Source organism: Mustela nigripes, chromosome 16, assembly GCF_022355385.1.
Source record: "Mustela nigripes isolate SB6536 chromosome 16, MUSNIG.SB6536, whole genome shotgun sequence".
In the NCBI taxonomy this organism is placed as follows: Eukaryota; Metazoa; Chordata; class Mammalia; order Carnivora; family Mustelidae; genus Mustela; species Mustela nigripes.
The window spans coordinates 244,174-263,610 of NC_081572.1; the positions used below are offsets into that span (position 1 = coordinate 244,174).

At 56.3% G+C, this 19,437-nt stretch overlaps 1 protein-coding gene across 4 annotated transcripts in view; it reads right to left on the bottom strand.

Moving 5' to 3' along the window:
• TBCD (tubulin folding cofactor D) overlaps positions 1-19,437 on the bottom strand; it is a 163,667-nt gene that overhangs the window by 48,906 nt on the left and 95,324 nt on the right. For all 4 annotated transcript variants that reach the window (XM_059379943.1, XM_059379944.1, XM_059379942.1 and 1 more), the window contains exons 15-18: positions 15,181-15,238; positions 9,057-9,086; positions 6,896-6,981; positions 2,056-2,136 (exon numbers count right to left, since the gene is read on the bottom strand). In XM_059379943.1, the coding sequence (XP_059235926.1) occupies positions 2,056-2,136; positions 6,896-6,981; positions 9,057-9,086; positions 15,181-15,238 (255 nt within the window). The remainder of the gene's footprint in view (positions 1-2,055; positions 2,137-6,895; positions 6,982-9,056; positions 9,087-15,180; positions 15,239-19,437) is intronic.

Below are 19,437 nucleotides of genomic sequence, written 5' to 3' on the forward strand. Positions count from 1 at the left end.
GGCTGCCATCTCCTCACTGACAGAACCCAGACCAAAGACAGATGCAAAAACATCGCCACCTCTGAAGAACCCTAGAGCGACAGAGCCACACCATGCTTTATGAAACCCAGTGTGCGGGAGAGCGTTAGCTGACGTCACCCTGAGGGTCTCCAAACCTGACAGAAAAGGGGACCAGACAACATTCCCCTCCACGCTGCGGCTCACACACCCTGAAAACTTCCTGGTTTTCAAACCTTATTCTAAAAACAAAATGTCTGGGCGCCTGGGTGGCTCAGTGGGTTAAGCCGCTGCCTTCGGCTCAGGTCATGATCTCAGGGTCCTGGGATCAAGCCCTGCGTCGGGCTCTCTGCTCAACAGGGAGCCTGCTCCCCCCCCCCCCCGCCTGCTTGTGATCTCTGTCTGTCAAATAAATAAATAAAATCTTTAAAAAAAATAAAAATAAAAACAAAATGTCCACAATGAATCTTTTTTTTTCAAATAAAATTAACAAAACAAAAGCCATGAGAAAAAAATAAAAAACAAAGAGCAAGTTGACAGGCCGGAAAGGAAACGGGCTGACGATCACATGAAACGCGCAGGGACTAAGGCCTCACCCAAAAGGCAGACTTCGTCCGAACGGGTACCAACACAGGACCCAGGCACTCGCACGGGCTGAGAGCAAAGGGCAGCCAGTGGGCAGCTCTACGAGGGCTCCCCCTGCCCTTCCTCCAGTAAGGCCCCAAGCTAAGAATGGTCTTTACATTTTAAAAGGTCATAGGAAGAAGAAACGAGAAAATATATGCAACAGTGACCTAAAATGTTTACTGACCCTTAGGCCACAACTGTATCAAATCACACGTTCAGACAAGAAATCGAACAGGAACAGAGAAGAACCCGTCACAACGATAAAGCGCCGATCCGGGGCAGGACAACTGTTATAAACGTAAATGCAGCTACCAGAGAGGCCCACCCGAAACCTGCGGAAGGGACGTGTCCGGACTGCCGGCCGAGACCTTTCGGACCTCAGCTGGAGATTTCAACAGCTCGAGAGTCTAGTCCGACACCATGGGAAGTAATACATGTGCCATTCTGGTCTTCAATCCCCTACTGACTGCTGGACAAATTAATTTCTCACAGGTTTGGTGCATGGGATCTTCGTCCTAATTACGAGAATTTCTGCAGTTAGGACTCAAGTGTCAGAAACCGGCCCAACTCTTAGCGAGATCGTGGCAAGGAAACCAAGAGAAGGGCCTCCTGGTAGGCAGGCCATGCCCACGCAAGCGCCCCACGGAGGTGGTCCTGCTCCCGGAGGCACCCGGAGCCCAAGGAGAGCCTCGTCACACACGGCGCTGGCCCTAAGCACACTCCCCAGCAGGTCAGAAAGAACTTTCTCCAAGTGACACGCAGCCTGAAGCTGGGGTTCTAGGCGTACAGCCCGCCGAGCTGCTCCCATCTGCAGGCACCTGCTGCCATGAGAGGTCCTGTCCGCACCGGCAGCCCCACCCAGCCCTCCTACCACAAGCAATCTCGTCCTCCCAGGGGCGGAACCGCAGCTGGCAGCACGGACACTCTGTGTTCTGGATCGCCCAGGGAGCCCTTCCTCCGAAGGGATGGTGAGCTAGCGAACGCTCGAGGCCCTGAGAGTGCTACGTGATCAGGAAAAGCCGCCACAGCCTGCTAGCTTCGGGGAGACAACGGAGAACACTGTCGGCTGAGCAGCCACGCAGGACGTGGCCGGAGGAAGGGACTGCCGTGGAGTGCCTGGGGAGGCTGCTCTTGCCCTCCATCACACACCACACATGACAGCGTCCACATGGGAACACGTCACACCCGGCACACCTATGAGCCCCAGAAGTAAAACTGGACAGACCACTAACCAGCACATCAGGCATGAAGGCCGGAACGCCTATCACTTCTCAAAAATCCTCTTAAAATTGGACACCTACAATGAGGAGACCAACTCAAGGCTTAGCTCAAGTTAATCTCTCGTCTGGGGAGAAAAAAAGAACTCTTATCTGGCAGATAATCTAATAAAATACATCACCAATGAGATGAGGGCAAAAACAGGAAACTTACCCGTCCCAGTGGCTGATCTTCCTGGTCACCAGGTGGTCTATCATGGGCTGCGTGTACTCCGGAAAGCCGGCCACAAACATGCTGGAAGAGACCGTGTGCAGAGGCGGTGAGCATGGGAAGGAGCACGCGCTCCCCACACACCTGCTCTGAGGGGTGGGATCGCACAGGCACACGCAGAGACGCATGGGTGGTTCCTCGTAACGGTGAATGTGCGGAAATCCGCTTGTAGGTATTTACCCAGGAGAAATAAAGCCGAAGGTCCACATGAAGACTTACAAATAAAAGCCCGCGGCAGCTTCATTCATCAGAGCCACCACATCAAAAGTGCCCAAACACCTAGAACAGATGAGCTAAGAGCTACACCGCAGCGGCCCCGGGATGGAGACTGCTCGCACCACACAGCACACTAGGCGCTCAGACCAGCCTGCCGAGCAAAGCAGCCCGACGTGAGAGCAAATCCTGATTCCACGTAGGAGCTGTTCCACAGACAGCACCAGTGACCACAGCAGTGGGCTGAGGCCGCGCGCCTGCGGGGTCAGTGGAGGAGTGGGTCCCCCGCCGTGCGCACCGTCCGCTCTCGCTGCGCTGTGCCTCTCACTCAGGAGAGCTGGTGGGCTGTACATCATGCCTCAAAAGTAAAAGTTATGTCCAGTGAAAATACTGTAGGATGATTAAGAAAAAAGTCTTATAGGACAGGCCTCTCTACTTACGACTCAAACCCATTAAAGACTGGTACATTCAAGCACATAACCGGACAAGGAAAACGTCTGCCTGGAAAAAACGCACCATAAACAAAGCCGAAAGATAAAAAACTCAAAAAAAAAAAAAAAATCAGCTACCGTTATCACAAGAGATAAGAGACTTCTTTAAGATAAAGCTTCCAAATCCACAAGAAAATAGCACCACCTCATAGGAAAATCCTCAAAGACAGTTTACAGAGAAGAAAATGGACACAACTTCTGCTCGACCTCCCTCTCATGGGAGACAGGAAGAAAGCCTCCGACCGGCTGTCAGACTGCCGGAATCGGGGAAGAGGGCTGTAGCCACTGTCGGAAGATCTAGAAGCATCTAGAAGCACTGCCAGGAGCACCCTTCCAGCGCGGCCTCCACGGGCAGTGACGGGCATCGAACAGGAAACTGAAAACATGCACACCCAGCACTCCACTCTGGCCAGCTCATCCAGACGCAATCACGCGCGTGAGAAGCACCACGAGCACAGACACTCCCTTCACACTGCACGTAACAGCAAACGGCGAGACAGAGGCCGAGGGCCAGGAGATGCCACTCTCTGTCCACACCGAAGAAACAGGATGCGGAGAGAAGGTTCCACGCACACGCTGAACGTCAGCACAGGGCACACAGCCCCCACGCCGCCTCCTCATCTCCCACCACCGGACAATGTGCCCCGCGGTGAGCACCTAAGCCGGGCCAAGCCAGTGCACCGGGCACCGCCGCTCGGTGTGCACTAAAGAAAGACAACACGCCCATCCGTGGGACCCAAACCGACAACCCGAGGAGCTGAGGACGGCGAGGACGCCGGGGATAACAGGACACAAGACACCCCTCAAGACCCACGCCCTTGAGCGCCTGGGTGGCTCAGTGGGATAAGCCGCTGCCTTCGGCTCAGGTCATGATCTCGGGGTCCTGGGATCGAGCCCCGCATCGGGCTCTCTGCTCGGCGGGGAGCCTGCTTCCCCCTCTCTCTCTCCGCCTGCCTCTCTGCCTGCTTGTGATCTGTGTCTGTCAAATAAATAAATAAATAAAATCTTTAAAAATAAAGACCCACGCCCTGGCGTTTCCCACTCCAAAACACACCTGTACGTGCCGAGCTGCTTCCACATGTTGTCGGAAGCTGCCGCGCTGCCCACGCAGCCCGCCAGGGACGGAGCCGGGGGTGCACGCGGTACACAGCCGCCCAGAGACGAGGCGGACGGCACAGTGGGCCGAGAAGGAGCGACACGCGGATGCTCCTGGGTCCCAGGCGGGCAGACGTGTGCACACGCGCAGGGTGGACACGGGTGCTGTGGGGACATGCGTGTGCTACAAGGTGGCACTGAAGAGGGTATTTGCTCTGGACGGGAGAAAGAAGAGCACAGGGTTCTCCAGAGGGAAGTGAGACTGAGACCCTCAAACGGTGATGAAACAGAATGTCAGAAGGAAAAACAGAAACACTAGGGCGGTGGAGAGTCAGGAAAGGAGGCAAGATGTGACCCGAGGACTCCCATCACCGAAGGGCCCCGGGAACTGCCAGAAAGGACTGCCCCAGGCCGGCACCCATGACCAGCGGCCTCAGGGAAGAAACGGACAGAGGCCAGCCACCCCGGTTCCAGTCGAGCTCTGGCAGCAACGGAGAGCTGACCGCGGAAGACGCCGCCCCTGGCCAGCAGCACTGCCTGGGCGCTCAGGGTCCGCCCCGAGGCCGAGTGTGGAGTGAAGGAGGACGCCGGCAGGGGTGGTGGGGCCGGGCCGGGCCGGTGTCAGGACAGTACGAGCTGGGCCACAGGAACAGGGGATCCACAGCATGAGGAGCCTTTGAGGGCTGTTGGGGACAGAGAAGTGACAGAACTAGGTCGCCAAGCGGACGCAGGGAAAGAGACAGTAGGAGAAGCAAAACGGAGATGACTGTGCGGGTGGCAAGCCGTTTGCTGACTAGGAAGCAGAGAAGGAGACAGCTCGCTCCGAGGGCTCCTCAGGTCGAAGAATTCGAACGACAGGAATGTGCAAATTACTGGAACGCAAAATACAACAAGATGTGTTTCAAGAAGCATGCACAGGCCCACAGATGTCAGCAATCTGCTGAGAAACTTCCAGAAGCAAGACACCCACAACAGGAAGTGCCAACCACCACTGGTTGTGTCCTGACAGAAACGCCCTGAGTCCACATGCTGATATCAAAGGGGCCTGAGCGGCCACCAGCCAGTGAATGGGGGACAGGGCAGGGGACAGCAGAACTCAGGAACACAGTGAAGCCAGGACACAAAAGCCAATGCACCACGTGACTCTGTTCACATCAGTTCCAGAGACAGTGGACCCCGGGCCCAGGACACAGGTCAGGGCTGCCAGGGCCCGGGACTCAGGGTCTATCTGGAGTGAGGGGCACGCCCCACGCTGACCACAGTGGTGGCCACCCATCGGCCCAAACCCACATTCCCAGTGGGTGAATCTTCCCACATGGAGAATGTAAGGCGTAAAACAGGCGTACAAAAATAAACAGGACTGCTCTAGAGGGTCGGTCTCAGGAACACACAGGGCACTGAAGGGACAAAACACAGACGAAAGAAAACCTTTGCAGACTGTTGATCTGAAGAACGGCTCATATTCGGAATACACTAAGAACTCTCGAGTTCTCAGCAAAAAGAGAACTAACCTGATAAACAGGTAAAAGATGCATCAAAGGAGCCCATGAATGACGCTCAAAGCCATTGGTCGTCAGGAAAATGCAGACTCCGGAGCTGCTCCTGCACAGTCACTAGCACGGCTACAACTAGGAAGATGGGCCCCAGCGAGGGGTGGCTGCCGGCCGCACGTGACACTGGGCCACCATCCTGGAAACCTGCTTGGCAGCATCTTAAGAAGCTAGGGTCCCAGCTGCCCCACCCCTAGGCACTCCAGGAGCAAAAGCACCGTTCCCTCTCACCCCCCCGCCACGCCCGCTCCACGGTCCAGGCTGACGGCAGGACCCTGCGTGTCTACCCTGTCTTGGCTGGCGCGGAGAGCCCCCCAGGGGCGCACAGATCCCACTGCCACAACCGCCGGACTCGTGCTCACTGGCCAGCTCCCGCGCGCACTGAGGGCACCACATGCACCATTAAAGACCACGACCTTTACCCACCGTGTCTCTGAAGAGCACATGACTGATCCCATGCAAGTATCAGACCAGCTTAGAAACCTCAGTGACAAGAAAAAACCACCAAAGCAAAAAACTGGTTAATTTACGCAGGAAGCTCAGGGGAAAGTGGAAAATTCTCCACATTAAAATATATGTTCAAATATTAACAACAACAACAAAAAAAAAGCAGGAAAGAACTGATAAGACACAGAAAGCCACTAGATATTGAGAAAAGATAGAAATGATGCTAAAAATAACATGTTTAGTCTAAGACTCTGAAAAAGAGGCCAAATGTTATGTTTTTCTTTAAAAAATCTGTGCCTGCTGGTCATGGAGCAAAGTAACTTGCGCAGGTCAGCACAGGTGCTAGAGGGTCTGTCCGAGGACGGAGAAGGGCTAACGTGTGCTCCCGGCAACACAGCACGGAGATGGCAGGTCTGTCCCGGGCGGGGGCTGCACGTGGAGCTGAGAGCAAGGTGCCCCCGCACACCGGTCACGCAGGTGCAAGTGTGACCCGGGTCCCGCAGCGCTGGTGGCAATGCCACGTATCCGCCCCCGCCCCTTCTTCTCCGATACCTCTGCTGACTCGCACCACACCAACAAGCCGGAGACCCCTTCAACCCGGGAGGCAGCAACTGTCCCTTCTCGGCGGGTGGGTGCGGCCGCCCCGCTGCAGGAAGCTGGCGGGCTGGGAGGAGGGGTAACCAGAGACGGCACTCACCTCCTGTCATCGCGCCTGACACTGCCGGCACCCGTCGGGAAGCAGGCAGATCCCGCGCCCTCCCCAGGCCTCCCCGGCTTGCCACAGGCCCTCGGCACTGGTTTGCATCTTCTAGAATTTGATGGAAACAGAATCCCGCACGAGGCACCCAGTCTAACCAGCAGGAAGCACAAATTCCGGTCATGTAACATCTACTCCTAGCAGACTTTCCAGGGGCAAGAAGAAAACGCGATTTTTCTGACCTGCGCATCCCAGGGACTATCACATTCTGTGACAAATCAACAACTTACCTTATAACCAGGAAACAGTTAGCTCTGTTGCCAACAGCAAAGTAGTCTGCTGCAGTCAAAATGTCGATGCCGTGAGGGAAAGTGCCCTGGTCACAGAATCAAGAGGGAGAAGAGGACAAATGACATGAGTTGAGGGGAGGCATTTCCAGAAGGTCAGCGGCCACGTTCCCCCCACCCCCACCTACGACACAGACACGCTGGGGCCAGCGGCAGACAGTCACACACTGCCCATCTCGGGCTGGACGCTGAGCAGGGACAAGGACCACTCAAAATTACTTCACGATTATTTCAAACAACTCTAACATCTTCAATTTTAAAATGCCCGAGACACCTTCCTTACACCCACGCCATAGAAACAAACCGAATCTGGTTTCCACGGCAGGGCGCGCCGGATGCAGCGTGCGTCCCAGACCCCACACGTCCCGCACACGGAAGGTCTGCGTCAACCTTGGGAGCCGTCTGCAGCACCGCCTGCGCACTCCAAGTTGTGGGTCATATTCTGGGTGTTCTCGCAAACCCAAAAACATCCCTAATGACCTCACCCCACGTCAGGGAGCTTAGAGGACTTCCCCTGAGTGTGTCCCTGTCTGCTTTGGCTAGTTCACACCCTTGTTCTCCAACATTCCCACCAAACCGAGGACACTCCATGTGCAGGGCTGGAAGGCTCCCTGGGCCCACACGAAACGCCTCTTCCTCCAAAGTCTGTGTCTCTTTAACAGCCGCATGGCCCCCCGCACACTGTGCTGTGTGTACACTCATTCTGCAGGAAACATCCAGCAGGGGAGGTGGAGTGAGGGGACACCCCCCAAAATACCAGCTCCCGGCTGATCCCCTAAACCGAGACCATGGCTAACGGCCTCCCCTCTCCACTAACCCGAGTGTCCCCTCCAAATGGGACATGGTGACGGCCAGGAACCAAGAGCACCCCTGTTCCAGACCACCTTGTGTCTGGAACGTGCGACATGCCGCGTTCTCCTGGGCTCTGGCTTTGGGACGCCCAGAGCGCCCCTCAGTTCAGCTTCCAGCAGGTTCCTGGATCTCAGCAGCCCACTCACCCACCCTCGATGCTTTCAAGTCCCTTCCCTGTCCAGCCCCTTCCTTCTCCCGAGCAGCACGGACTTCTGGAACCCTCCACACTTGCGGCCCTGACACACTAAGCTTATCCCCTTCGGAGGTCGGCTGTCTCTTCCTAGGGAGCCACTGTCTTCCATGTTCCCAGAGCCTCAGGTAGACGTGGACTAAAGTGACACCCAAGGACACTGGTCTCAGCCACTTTCAAGCCAGGGAAGAAAGGGAGAGACCCTGAGTGGGGGAGGGGTGCTGGAGCAGAATGAACCACAGGCAGCATGGGCCCTGCAGCCAGCGGCGGAAGCAAGACTGCACTGCCTCCCTGGGCTGATTCTGGGATAGCTTCCCACCAGGAACCAAAGGTCGCCTTCCCTGTGGAAGTAGAACTGTCAGCCCTCAACCTGGCCTCTGGCAGCCCAGGAGAAATGCAGATATACATACTCCTCTTCAGCCCAGACCCTCCTCCTGGGGCGCTGCCCAGAGCTCGGCTCAGTGGCCCCTCAGCATAACCTGCCTCTGGTCCATTCTTCGCCAGGCCAGCCACACATCCCAGTGTGGCACGTGAATGACTTGGTGATAAGGGCCACACCACCCAGCCCAGGATGACTGGTCATGAGAGGCTGAGGACCAGAGGGCACAACGGTGCGGGTGAACACAGAGAGAGACCACAGGGTCAGTGGCTTCCAGATGCTGGCTCCTACCACACGCGGGTTGGGCAGTGGTCACTGATGTCTCCGCCCCGAGAAGTGGGGCTCCTCCACCCAAATCCCTCCCACACCCACAGGCAACTGCTAAAATCAGGTGGCAACGCGTCAGGCACTGATCTCTGACGCCTGTGTGTGTGTGCGAAGCTACTTACACACTGGGGTCCATAGGACACAATGCTGTTTAAAACGTGTGTCAGCTCTCCCCTGGACATCATCCTGAGTGGGTCTGTGACCAGACGTCACTGAGTTAAATATTAGCTTATTCTAGGTAAATTCTTTACCCTCATCTAACAATGCAAGGAGATACCAACTTTGTAGCTTTCAGTATTTCTCCTGCTAAAACTTCAGGAAGTTTTAGGAATGAAGACTTCAAGAAGTAGCCATACCTGTCTCCCCACATTCTCCTGGAAAGCAGCCTACGGAGAAGAAGAACAAACAGCAGGTGAGTTAGGTTTGCGCTTTGCTAAACGTCGAGAGAGAAATTCAAAACAAATGCCGTGCAGCACAAATGACCCATGGCTTTTATTTTTTTTTAAATGAAAGTCCTCATTGTTGGCTGATCAGAGCCTCAAGGGTAGCTGTCATTCTGCCTCTAGGTCCTGGTGCTTTCCTAAGCCACAATTCAGTTTATAGAATCAGACACATCCTAAAAAGTGTCCTTTACATGCAGATGCCGCGCTTCTCACCAAAGCCTAATTCGGCCCTAGAGAGAAGCATGAGAACAGAGTCAAATCCATCCGTTAAGTCAATCCAACACGAGGCCCTCCTCCAGGGAACTCTGTGACAGCAGCTCGCAATGGCGAACATAAATGGCCCACCTCCTCCCGCTGCCTGCCCAGGAGCCGCCACGGACAAGCCCTGAGCCTCCAACACAGGCCCAGAGCTCAAAACAGTTACTTCAACAGAATGAAGTGTCTTTAGGTGCTTTCCTTAAAGTGCTTGCTCACGTCCCCGGCACTTCCCTCCTGCACCCCGCCTGCTCTGCCGAGATGTGACAGCCGGCCATCTGACGGTGACAACAGTGGGGCCTGTGCACGACCAGCAACGCCCCCTCCCACCTGCCCCTCAACCGCAGCCCCCGGCCCCACCCTCCCCAACGCAGCAGGGCTCAGAGTTCCCTGACAGCGCAGGACATCGAGCACAGCAGCACAGGTCACACAGCGTGTGACCGGCCCCAAGTTAGGGCAGCCCTGGGAGGGTGTCCTGCCCACAGATGCAGCCCCTCCCCCCAGAGAGGAGCCTCTGGGGGCAGTTCACCGTGTACCTACAGGGCGCGGAGAGGGAGCACACGCGGGCGTGCAGAAAGGATGCTGAGAAGCCAAAGCGCAGAGCCCCAAGTCTGCCCCCAGGCACACCGCTGGCGGGGCCCCCCAGAAAGTCAGAACCAGGGTGCTCTCCAGGCACAAGCAGATGGGCATTTCACCCATGGACCCCCCGGGGCTTTCCAACTGGGAAGAGGGAGACTCGATTTTCACTACATACCATTCTGAACCTTTTGCAGTAAATTTAGTAAACAAAATAAGAAACCAACCTAAGAGGCAATGGAAGTATGATAGAATGCCAATTTGTGTAACGAGCAAAATTTAGGAACACATTGGCCATTCTGATGTCATCAAAAAGGTCAAATATAACCCAAGATTGGTGTGGAAAACACAGGCTGACACAGGAAAAGCAAACTTGAGGAAGAGGAGGAGGGACGGCCGTCCCCAGCACAGCGGCTGGCCGCACGGGGACACAGAGAAGGCACAGCAGAAGAGCAGAGAACGCCTCTGGGACCGAGCGCCAGGCCAGGAATTGAGAATGGACACGGAAAACACGACCCACAGAAGAAAACACTTACAGACTGGTCACGTCAAACTTTCAAACTCCTGATCTGTGAAACTCCTGGTGAGGAGGACAGAAGCCACAGCCTGGGAGCAGGGCCCGGGAGCCACACACCAAGGAGGCAGCACCTCGCATCGGGGCAGAACCCACTCCACACTCAGCGGCGCACAAAACGGCCAACAAGCAAACCCGCAGGAGGCCCGAAGAGCCGTCTCCCCAAACGGGAGGCCAGGGCAGGAGCAGGGAGTGTCGCCGTCGGGGGAAGGCAACTCACAAGCACAGTGAGAGGTCGTACACGCCCGCCGGGACCATGTGAGGAACACGGAACGCGGGCGAGGCTGCGGGCAGATGGGCCCCCAGACAGGCTGCCAGTGGAAGGTGAAACGGCACAGCCCTTCTGAACACAGGCCGAACAGGCAACCGTGACTGACCCCCCACGGCACTAACGCGAACTCAAATGTTCACAGCAGCTTCCCTCTCTAAAACAGTGCAACCAGACACAACCCCGAGCTCCGACAACACGCCGCCAGTTCCAGCGGCCGCGGCTCTGCCAGCCACCAGGGGCGGACCAGCGAAGGGCAGGAGGGAGCGGTCGGCCCGGCCAGAGCCCCCAGGGCCCGGACAGACCAGCGAGGAACACGCCAGTCCTCAGGCTCACACCCCGTATGACCCCATCCAGGCAACATCAGAACAGTCAGAAGGTGGTAACACGGCGGTTTAGACACCAAACATCCTTTAGCGGAATGTGCTCTTAAGGAGGCAGTGGAACTGCGGATCAGGCTGGGCTCCCAGGCTCCCTCCCTGTCCGCGCCCAGGCCCCCCATGAGGAAGCGTGGGGCCGCCCATCTGCACCACCCCTCCCTTCCTGGCTGGGTACAAGCTGTCTCAAAATGTTGACACACTTGCAGGCCAGGTGGGTACCTTCCGACGCGAGAGCACGGAGCCCCGAACAGCTCCGAGAGTGCTCGCAGATTCACAGATACGCTGACCCGAACCAACCCGTCAGGCTACCTTCCGCCACCCCACCCAGACCCCCACAGGATTGCAGTGAAGACTGAACACAGCGCTCCTCGCGGGGCCTGGCAAACTCACGTGCCCTCCGTCACCCCCACGGACCTGGAGGCGCATGCTGTGGTGCAGGCGGGAAGTGGTGGCAGGTGAACCCCAGGACAGAGCGGAAGGTCGGGAGGGTCTGGAGGGTTTCCACGCAGACCACTCTGCACCCACGGCCTCACGGGGACCCTGTGGTCCCTGGGTGGGCAGGTTGACCTTGTCCTTGGGCTGGCCCACGGGCCCAGGCCCTCCTTACCGCGGCAGAGAGTGAGCCGGCACAGAGGGTGTCGGGGGTGAGCACAAACGGGAGCCTGCAGCTGCAGAGGCAGCCCCTCAGGAGACAGCGCCCCGAGTTACCGCCGACTCGAGCCTCGGGTTTTCAAGTGAGCTTTATTTTTTTTTTTTTAAGATTTTATTTATTTATTTGACAGAGAGAAATCACAAGTACACTGAGAGGCAGGCAGAGAGAGAGAAGGAAGCAGGCTCCCTGCTGAGCAGAGAGCCTGATGCGGGACTCGATCCCAGGACCCTGAGATCATGACCTGAGTCGAAGGCAGCGGCTTAACCCACTGAGCCACCCAGGTGCCCCTCAAGTGAGCTTTAAATAAACGCCTCCTCTGCCCTCACTTCTAGCTCTGCAGCCGGGAGGCACACGGGTGTGTGCAGGTGACCCGCCACACAGAGAATCTTCTGCTAATTCTGAATTATTTGAATTCCAACTTGAAAAACAAACAAAATGGTTTCTGGCTTTTTCATGCCTTCCTCGGGGTCTATAAAGGTATTGGCGCTTTGATTTTACTACTGTGTCCCATTAAAATGCTCGACTTCATAAACAAAAAAGAAAATGTAAAAGCTACTTTTTAAATCCAGATTTGACAAAAAGCCGTCCCTGTATTTAGAAGTGGGATGATCTCGGACCGCGGTGAGTGTCAGGGCAGAAACGTGAAGGCCTCTCAAGGACTCACGGGGCTTCCTCCTGGGGCTCCAGATGAGAAAACCGCATGAACACAGAAGGGACTAGCTTTGCAGGCAACCTTTCTCAAGACAAAATTCTGAAGGGGCCGAGGCCAGGCACCTCTTGTATCAGACCTGTTTTTGGGCAGAGAAAGTAGGTGGGCAGGCAGGCCCGGCCAGGGCCAGGAGGACTCTCCAGCTCCAACACGAGGGAGACCCACACACCGCCTGCAGCACACCAAGCCACGCTGGTCCCTGGGTCCACCGCTGCCCACTCATGAACCAGCATCTGTGGAGCACCCGCCACGGGTCAACAGAAGTGCCAACCGCACTCATGGCGACATGGGCGGACAGAGCCCCCCGCCGTGTCCAGCCGGTGCATCTGACAACTCAGATGGACAGAGACGCTCTTCACTAGGAAAAACAGGTAAGCGGACAAACTGAATTAATAACGAAATACTTCCAAAGAAACAAGACACAAAAAACAGCCCCAGAGGAGTTCACGTGATTTCCACCAAACATTTAAAGCAGAAACAAAGAAGGGGCGCCTGGGGGCTGCCTTCGGCTCGGGCTATGATTGCCCTGCACTGGGCTCCAGGCTCGGCAGGGAGCCTGCTTCTCCCTGCCCCACTCCTGCTTCTGTTCCCTCTCCCGCTGTGTCTCTGTCAAATAAATAAATAAAATCTTTTTTAAAAAATAAAATTTTATTTATTCATTTGAGAGAGAGAACATGAGCAGTAGAGGGAGGGGCAGAGGCAGAGGGAGAAGCAGGCTCCCCGCTGAGCAGAGAGCCCGATGCGGGACTCGATCCCAGGACCCCAGGATCATGATCTGAGCCAAAGGCAGACGCTTAACGCACTGAGCCCCCCAGGCGTCCCATGGCAAGCTTTTAAAACATTTTCAACAAAATTCAAGAGGAAGATCTTGTATTCCCAACTCCTTCCATGGGGCCAGATTAGCCTAATTCCAAAGCCAGACAAAACCATCCCAACAGACAGAGACTGTCCTATATCCCTTACGACACAGACTCAAAACTCTCAACAAAACTTTGGCAAACCAAATCCAGCAACATATGAAAAGGCATTACACCATGACAAACAGGATTCATCCTGGGACGTAAGGTTGGCTTAATACCTGCAGAATCAATTAACAGGACACAACACGTGAACAGAGTAAGTTCAAAACCACATGACCATCTCACAATCAAACTTCCACTCGTGATTTTTAAAAACAAAAGTAAAAACCCTCACAACAAACTAGCAGCACTTCCTCAACCTGCTAAAGCATATTTACAAAACCCCAACAGCAAATATCACACATGACAGCGAAAGCTGGCCTATTCCGAGATGGACAGCAAGACGGGGTGTGCTTTGTCCCCATCCCGGCGCAGCACAGTACCTGCAGCTCCTCCTACCAGCACACTTAGGCAACAAAAAGAAATTAAAGGCATCAAGACCGGAAAGGAAAGAGTAAACTTTTCTCTCACAGATGACAAGATCCTGTATGCAGAGCTGCAAGGGGCATACGCACCCCAGACCTGACACACGAGCTCACGCACACCAGTAAGAGGGAGGTGAGGCCCTGCCGCTTCCCGTGCCTTCCTCCACCAGAGCCAGCCATGGGAGCAGGCCCCCTGGCCATCCCTGCCTCAGAACCACCAGCCCCACAGGCACCCCAAGAAAAGACCCAGGAATTGGGCCCACGTCCCACGGCCCACGTGTGGTGCCAAGTGCCCTGGAAAGCATGCCCTTGAGAACAGAAGCCCTGGCCTGGGCAAGCTGTGGCCGAGTACCGTTTGGCTTGGCTTCCTCCCTGTGGGAAAGAAACAGCTGGCATTTCTGTAGGGAACCGAGCGCAACGGTCACCCCAGCTACCAGGCTCTGCTGCTGAAGGGACTCTTGGCCCCGGCTTCTGGTCCCGCAGCACCTACAGCAGCCCATGCTGAGCCTGATCTAAGTGACGGACCACCAGCAGGACAGCTCTGTGTGAAGCCAGGACACAGCCATGGACATCACCCGCAAGTATCCCAGGGACCAGGCCCAGCAGCCGTCATCTCCACCAGCATCCACAGGAACCCCTCAGCCAAGCTCGGGGCCGCAGCCCAGCCCTGTGGGAGGGGCAGTGGGATGCTCGTGCAGATTCCTGCCCAGGGTCCTCCAGAAGTGGCTGCGGAGCCTGCTGATAGCCCTCGGCACACAGAATCCGCCCAAGATGTGACCAGGCTCTGGCGGGGCCACGCACTGGTGTCCAACACGGCCAGTGAGGCTCCAGGCCCCATGCGGCCACGGGACGCTGAAATGACCTCTCTTGGCAACAACCCCTCCTGAGGCTCAAAGCCGCCTGCTCTGCTGTCACACGCAGGTCACATGCCCAGAACTCACTTTCTTCTCCTTCCCCAGGGCACAGGCTACCCTAAGCCATGTCCGCTCACGAGGCACGATGCTCGCAATGGCTACATTTCGTGGCATGCTGGGGATGGGGCATGTCACCCTGACCCCGGTTCCCCCGAAGACCACTCCCTCCCCCGAAAGCGGAAGGACACCCGAGCCAGCGCTCTGCTGATGGGCTCCCCTGGCACCTCGCACAGGCAGCGTGGGCAGCGGTGGCCTGTTCAGTGGAGCAGGGGCACGGCTCAGGGCGCACCCGCAGCACGGGGAGAAAGAACAGAACGAGACTCACGGACGCCGCTCTCCTGCAGTTTATGTTCCGGTCAAACACCGCGGCGACCACCAGGGCACTGTGAAGAAGAGGAAAGCGGTTAAAAGGAAACTCGTGGAAGAACACACGCCCTGTCGCAGGACGTGGGAGCCTCTCCCATCTGCTCAGTGCGAGCTGTGCGCAGCGAGCCCCCGGCGCCACGGGGGCTGACCCTGCGCCACCGACGGCCACGGGAGGCACACGCACCCGGGTGCCAGGGACGTCCAGGGCAGAAGAGCTGCCATCACGGGGGCCTAGGAAGTGGAAGGAAGTGGAATGTGCTCAGCCTTCTCGGGGAGGCGGGGGAGGGGGTGGGGGCGGACAGAGGGTGATACTGGCAGTGCCTGGCGGGAGTGAAGCCACCAGGCAGGGCTGACATGGACACAAACATGGACGTGGACACCCGGGCCCAGGCAAGAGCTCCGAGAGATGAACAGGGAGCGCAAAGGGACACGCACAGGCAGCCAGTGGAGCCCCGAGGCCCTGCCCCTTCGCAGAAACCCAACCGAGTGCAAAACACAGTTACAGGTCTCACAAATCCTCCAGATGGCCACGCCCCGACCCCCAAGACCACCACAACCGTGCGCAGAGCTCAAAAAATTCCTCAGACTTCATGTAAACCTCTCTTAATTATCACTGATACGGCAGAAAGCACTCATTTGACTTTGTGTGGCTTTAGTAACAGAAAACAAAGGATTTGGGGCAAGACTGAAGACAGTGCTGGCTCCAAGGATGACTGGAGAACTTGCACCTCCAATCAGCCCAGAGAAAAGGCTTTTGAAAAGGGGTATTTCAGGGCGCCTGGGCGGCTCAGTGGGTTAAGCCGCTGCCTTCGGCTCAGGTCATGACTCAGGGTCCTGGGATCGAGCCCTGCATCAGGCTCTCTGCTCAGCGGGGAGCCTGCTTCCCTTTCTCTCTGCCTGCCTCTCTGCCTACTCGTGATCTCTGTCTGTCAAATAAATAAATAAAATCTTTTAAAAAATAAAATATCCTTTAAAAAAAAAAAGAAAAGGGGTATTTCAGACCCACGAAGGCCACCGCGAAGCAACATCTCCGTGCGCCCGGAGAGCTGAGGGCCCGACACGAGCCGCTCCTCTTCCTGCATCTCAGTCCTCTTCCTCCTCCAAACCTGGGACAGCCCATGGACACAACCACATTTCCCAGCTCTCCCAGCCTGGACAAGGACCTCCTGAACCACCCCCCAGTCCCTCCGGCTGCACGTCCGTCGATACCGACTGGAAGCAGCTCAATTGCCGGCACGGATGGTCAGGAGCTGACCCCGGAGCCTGTGGACACGTGGCATTAGCCGCCAAGGGCAGTTCAGGCTGCAGGTGCCAGTCAGGGAGGCTACGCTGACAGACCCCGCACAGTCATAAAGGCCCTGGGACTGGAAGCAGGAGGCAGAGGGGACCCAGGAGACCCAGGAGGACGTGGCCCAAAGCCGCCACCTGTGAAGATGGAGGAATGCCCAGAAGCCAAGGGACGGCGCAGCCTCTAGAAGCTGGAAGAGGGGCGGATTGTCCCCGGAGCCTCCAGAGGGAATCCGCCCTGCTGGAACCTTGGTTCCAGCCCACCCGGACCCGCGTCAGACCAGTTACCGCACACCCACACTGCAGAGTCTTCCTGCGTAGTAAAAGTGAATGAAGCACCAACTCACGAGGAAGCCCGGGGAAAGCGACGGGCATTTGCTAAACAGGAAGTCTGCACACTCTGTGTGTCCGTACAGGAGACATTCTACAAACAGCAAAACTAGAGGGTCCAAAGCCAGTGTGGTGACGGCCAGGGGACAGGGTGGCTGACTGCCAAGGGCAGAGTGGGGGGACGCAGGAAAGACAGAACTACCATTCGGGACCATCCTTGTGGTGCCCGAATCTGAACCGGTCAAAACCCAAAGAACGTACAGCAGGAGAACCTCACTGCAGCAAATGCCAAGAGCCATCGTAACGTGGGGGACCCCAGCAGCCATGGAAAGGCACCTGTGACACAGAGCAGCACCACACCAAGGGCCAGCATGTGTGACCTTTGGCATGGCAGGTGGGCTAGCAGCTCTGGGGCCACCACACACGGACAACTGGACACACAGCCAAGGACGAGAGCCAGCAGGACGGAGGGACGGAAGAGAGAGCTAGCACAGCGGGGTGCTGGCCTGGCGTCACACGGTCCGCACGGACACAGGGACTCTGGCTGGAGGCACCCTTGGTTGGCGTCCCTGTACGGGAGAATGAGCAGGATCTGGGTCTCAGATCTCAACATAAACTTCTGGAAGCCGCTGACCTCAGGGCTGAGCCAAGGGAACAAAAGATAAGCCTGGGGAATCCTGCCCCGCTAGGAAGCGAGGAAGTCCCAGTCCCTGTGAGAGGACCCAGCAGCCCACATGAAGCCACACCCAACGGCCGAAGGTAGAGCTGTCTGGGCCACACCACCAGCAAGTGTTCCACGACAGGACCGACAGGCCCAAGGGTGAGGGAGGCCCGCGTCAGTCCACCCGCGCCCACCGACGATGCAGCAGGTAGAAAGCGAGAGCACAGGCCTTCTGCAGAGAGAACAGCCAGAGCAGCCGCTGCTGGCACCCGCCGCAGGCAACACCCACCGACCCGTTGGGCAGCACGGGCAGGACATGGTCTGCAGGTCCCCGGGAACGTGCGTCACGCACAAAGGAAGACAATCCCAGTAGCTTGACAGACCCCACCTCAACCAGGGGACAAGGGTGGGCCCTGGCCATGACGCCACCAATAGCCCGCCACCGCCCTCGGCTACAGCTGAGGGGCTACTCGACCGGCACTTCGCACTGTAGGTGCACGTGGTGAGAACGCGAGCGGAGCCCGCGAAGGGCCCACGGGAGCCTTTCCCACTTCTTACAACTCTCCTTGAAGTCTCGAGTCGGTTGAAAATTAAAATTCTGAAAACAACTAAACAATCTGAAGATTGCAGTGTCTTGGGTCCTTCCACAGGTAAAGCTGAAAGTAAATTTAGCAAAACTCTCTCAGCAGAGCGTACTCCCTTTCTCCTCTAAATGTCTGACCACAGCCTACAGCCGAAATGAGATTTAAACAATACTGGGCTTAAAAGTAAAGAAAAGTCACTTTCAACTTCAGCATCATGCTGGCTTTTGTTAATAAAATCTCAGAAATCATTAAACTGATGGAGATGAGTCGTTGTGCTCTCTCGGTAACTGAAACTGACGTAACTGCTGTTCTTAACAAAAGAATGTGTGGTTATCCTACATACAGTCCCAAAATTAACGGAAGTTTCAGTACCACATTCATGTTCCACAAGAGCTCTTTATCAAAATCCATAAGATCATATGTATTCTAGGAAAAGGTATTCACAAGATTTTCTGCTTCAACATCTGATGCAAGAAAAACGTAGACTATAACTTCACTAACTCTGGGTCTAGCCAATACTACCAAAACTTCACTTTTTATGTTGAATTTTTTTTAATTTCCTATCAATCTATTTGTCCTAAATTATGATCTTCCAATTATGGAACACTGATCAAAGAGAGGAATGTGAAACCACCCTGTAAGCCAGCCAGAACCCCTTCAAGGTTACTGCCGCCGGATGCGTCCACTTCAACAGTTCCGGCCCCGCCCACCCGTGTGCGGACACGCTGGCCCCACTCAGGCCAGGCTGAGTCTACTTCCAACCAAGCTCTTGTTGGTGCAGTCAAGGCCCTAAGACAGCTCACAGGTTTCGCTTCGTGCCCAGCCCGCCAAGCGGTGAGTGCCCTCCCGAGGCCAGCCCGGCATAGAGGGACCCTGCTCTGAGGAGCCAGTGGGGGCAGGAGCCCCAAGGAGACAGCTTAGCGTCAAGCCTTCAAGTTCGTGCTGCGGCGGAGCCCAGGTAGTAACGGGTGACTCTGGAAGGTGGCTTCTAGTTTTGCCGTGTAGGTTAACTACTCCCCTTCCTTCCAGACAGCCCCTAAACCACCGCAGGCAGCCACGGGGAGGGGTGGGGTCCCCGCCAGAGCTGAGGGCCCCTTGCAGAACGCGCACTCACACTGGCCTGTGCGCAGCCTCACATGGGTCAGAAGGACCCAGAGCCTCTAGCGAGGAGGGCAGCTGTGGCGAGGCCCAGAGCACACTGTGCCGCTCCTACACTCATGGGCCGCAGGACGACAACTCGTCGAGACCAAGCATCACAGGAGCCCCGGAAGGTTCCATATCTAAGTAACTGAGCAGAAACTGTGTGTGGCACACAGTGCCCAGCTCTGGGCATGAGAGCCCCTGCGTCCTGCCA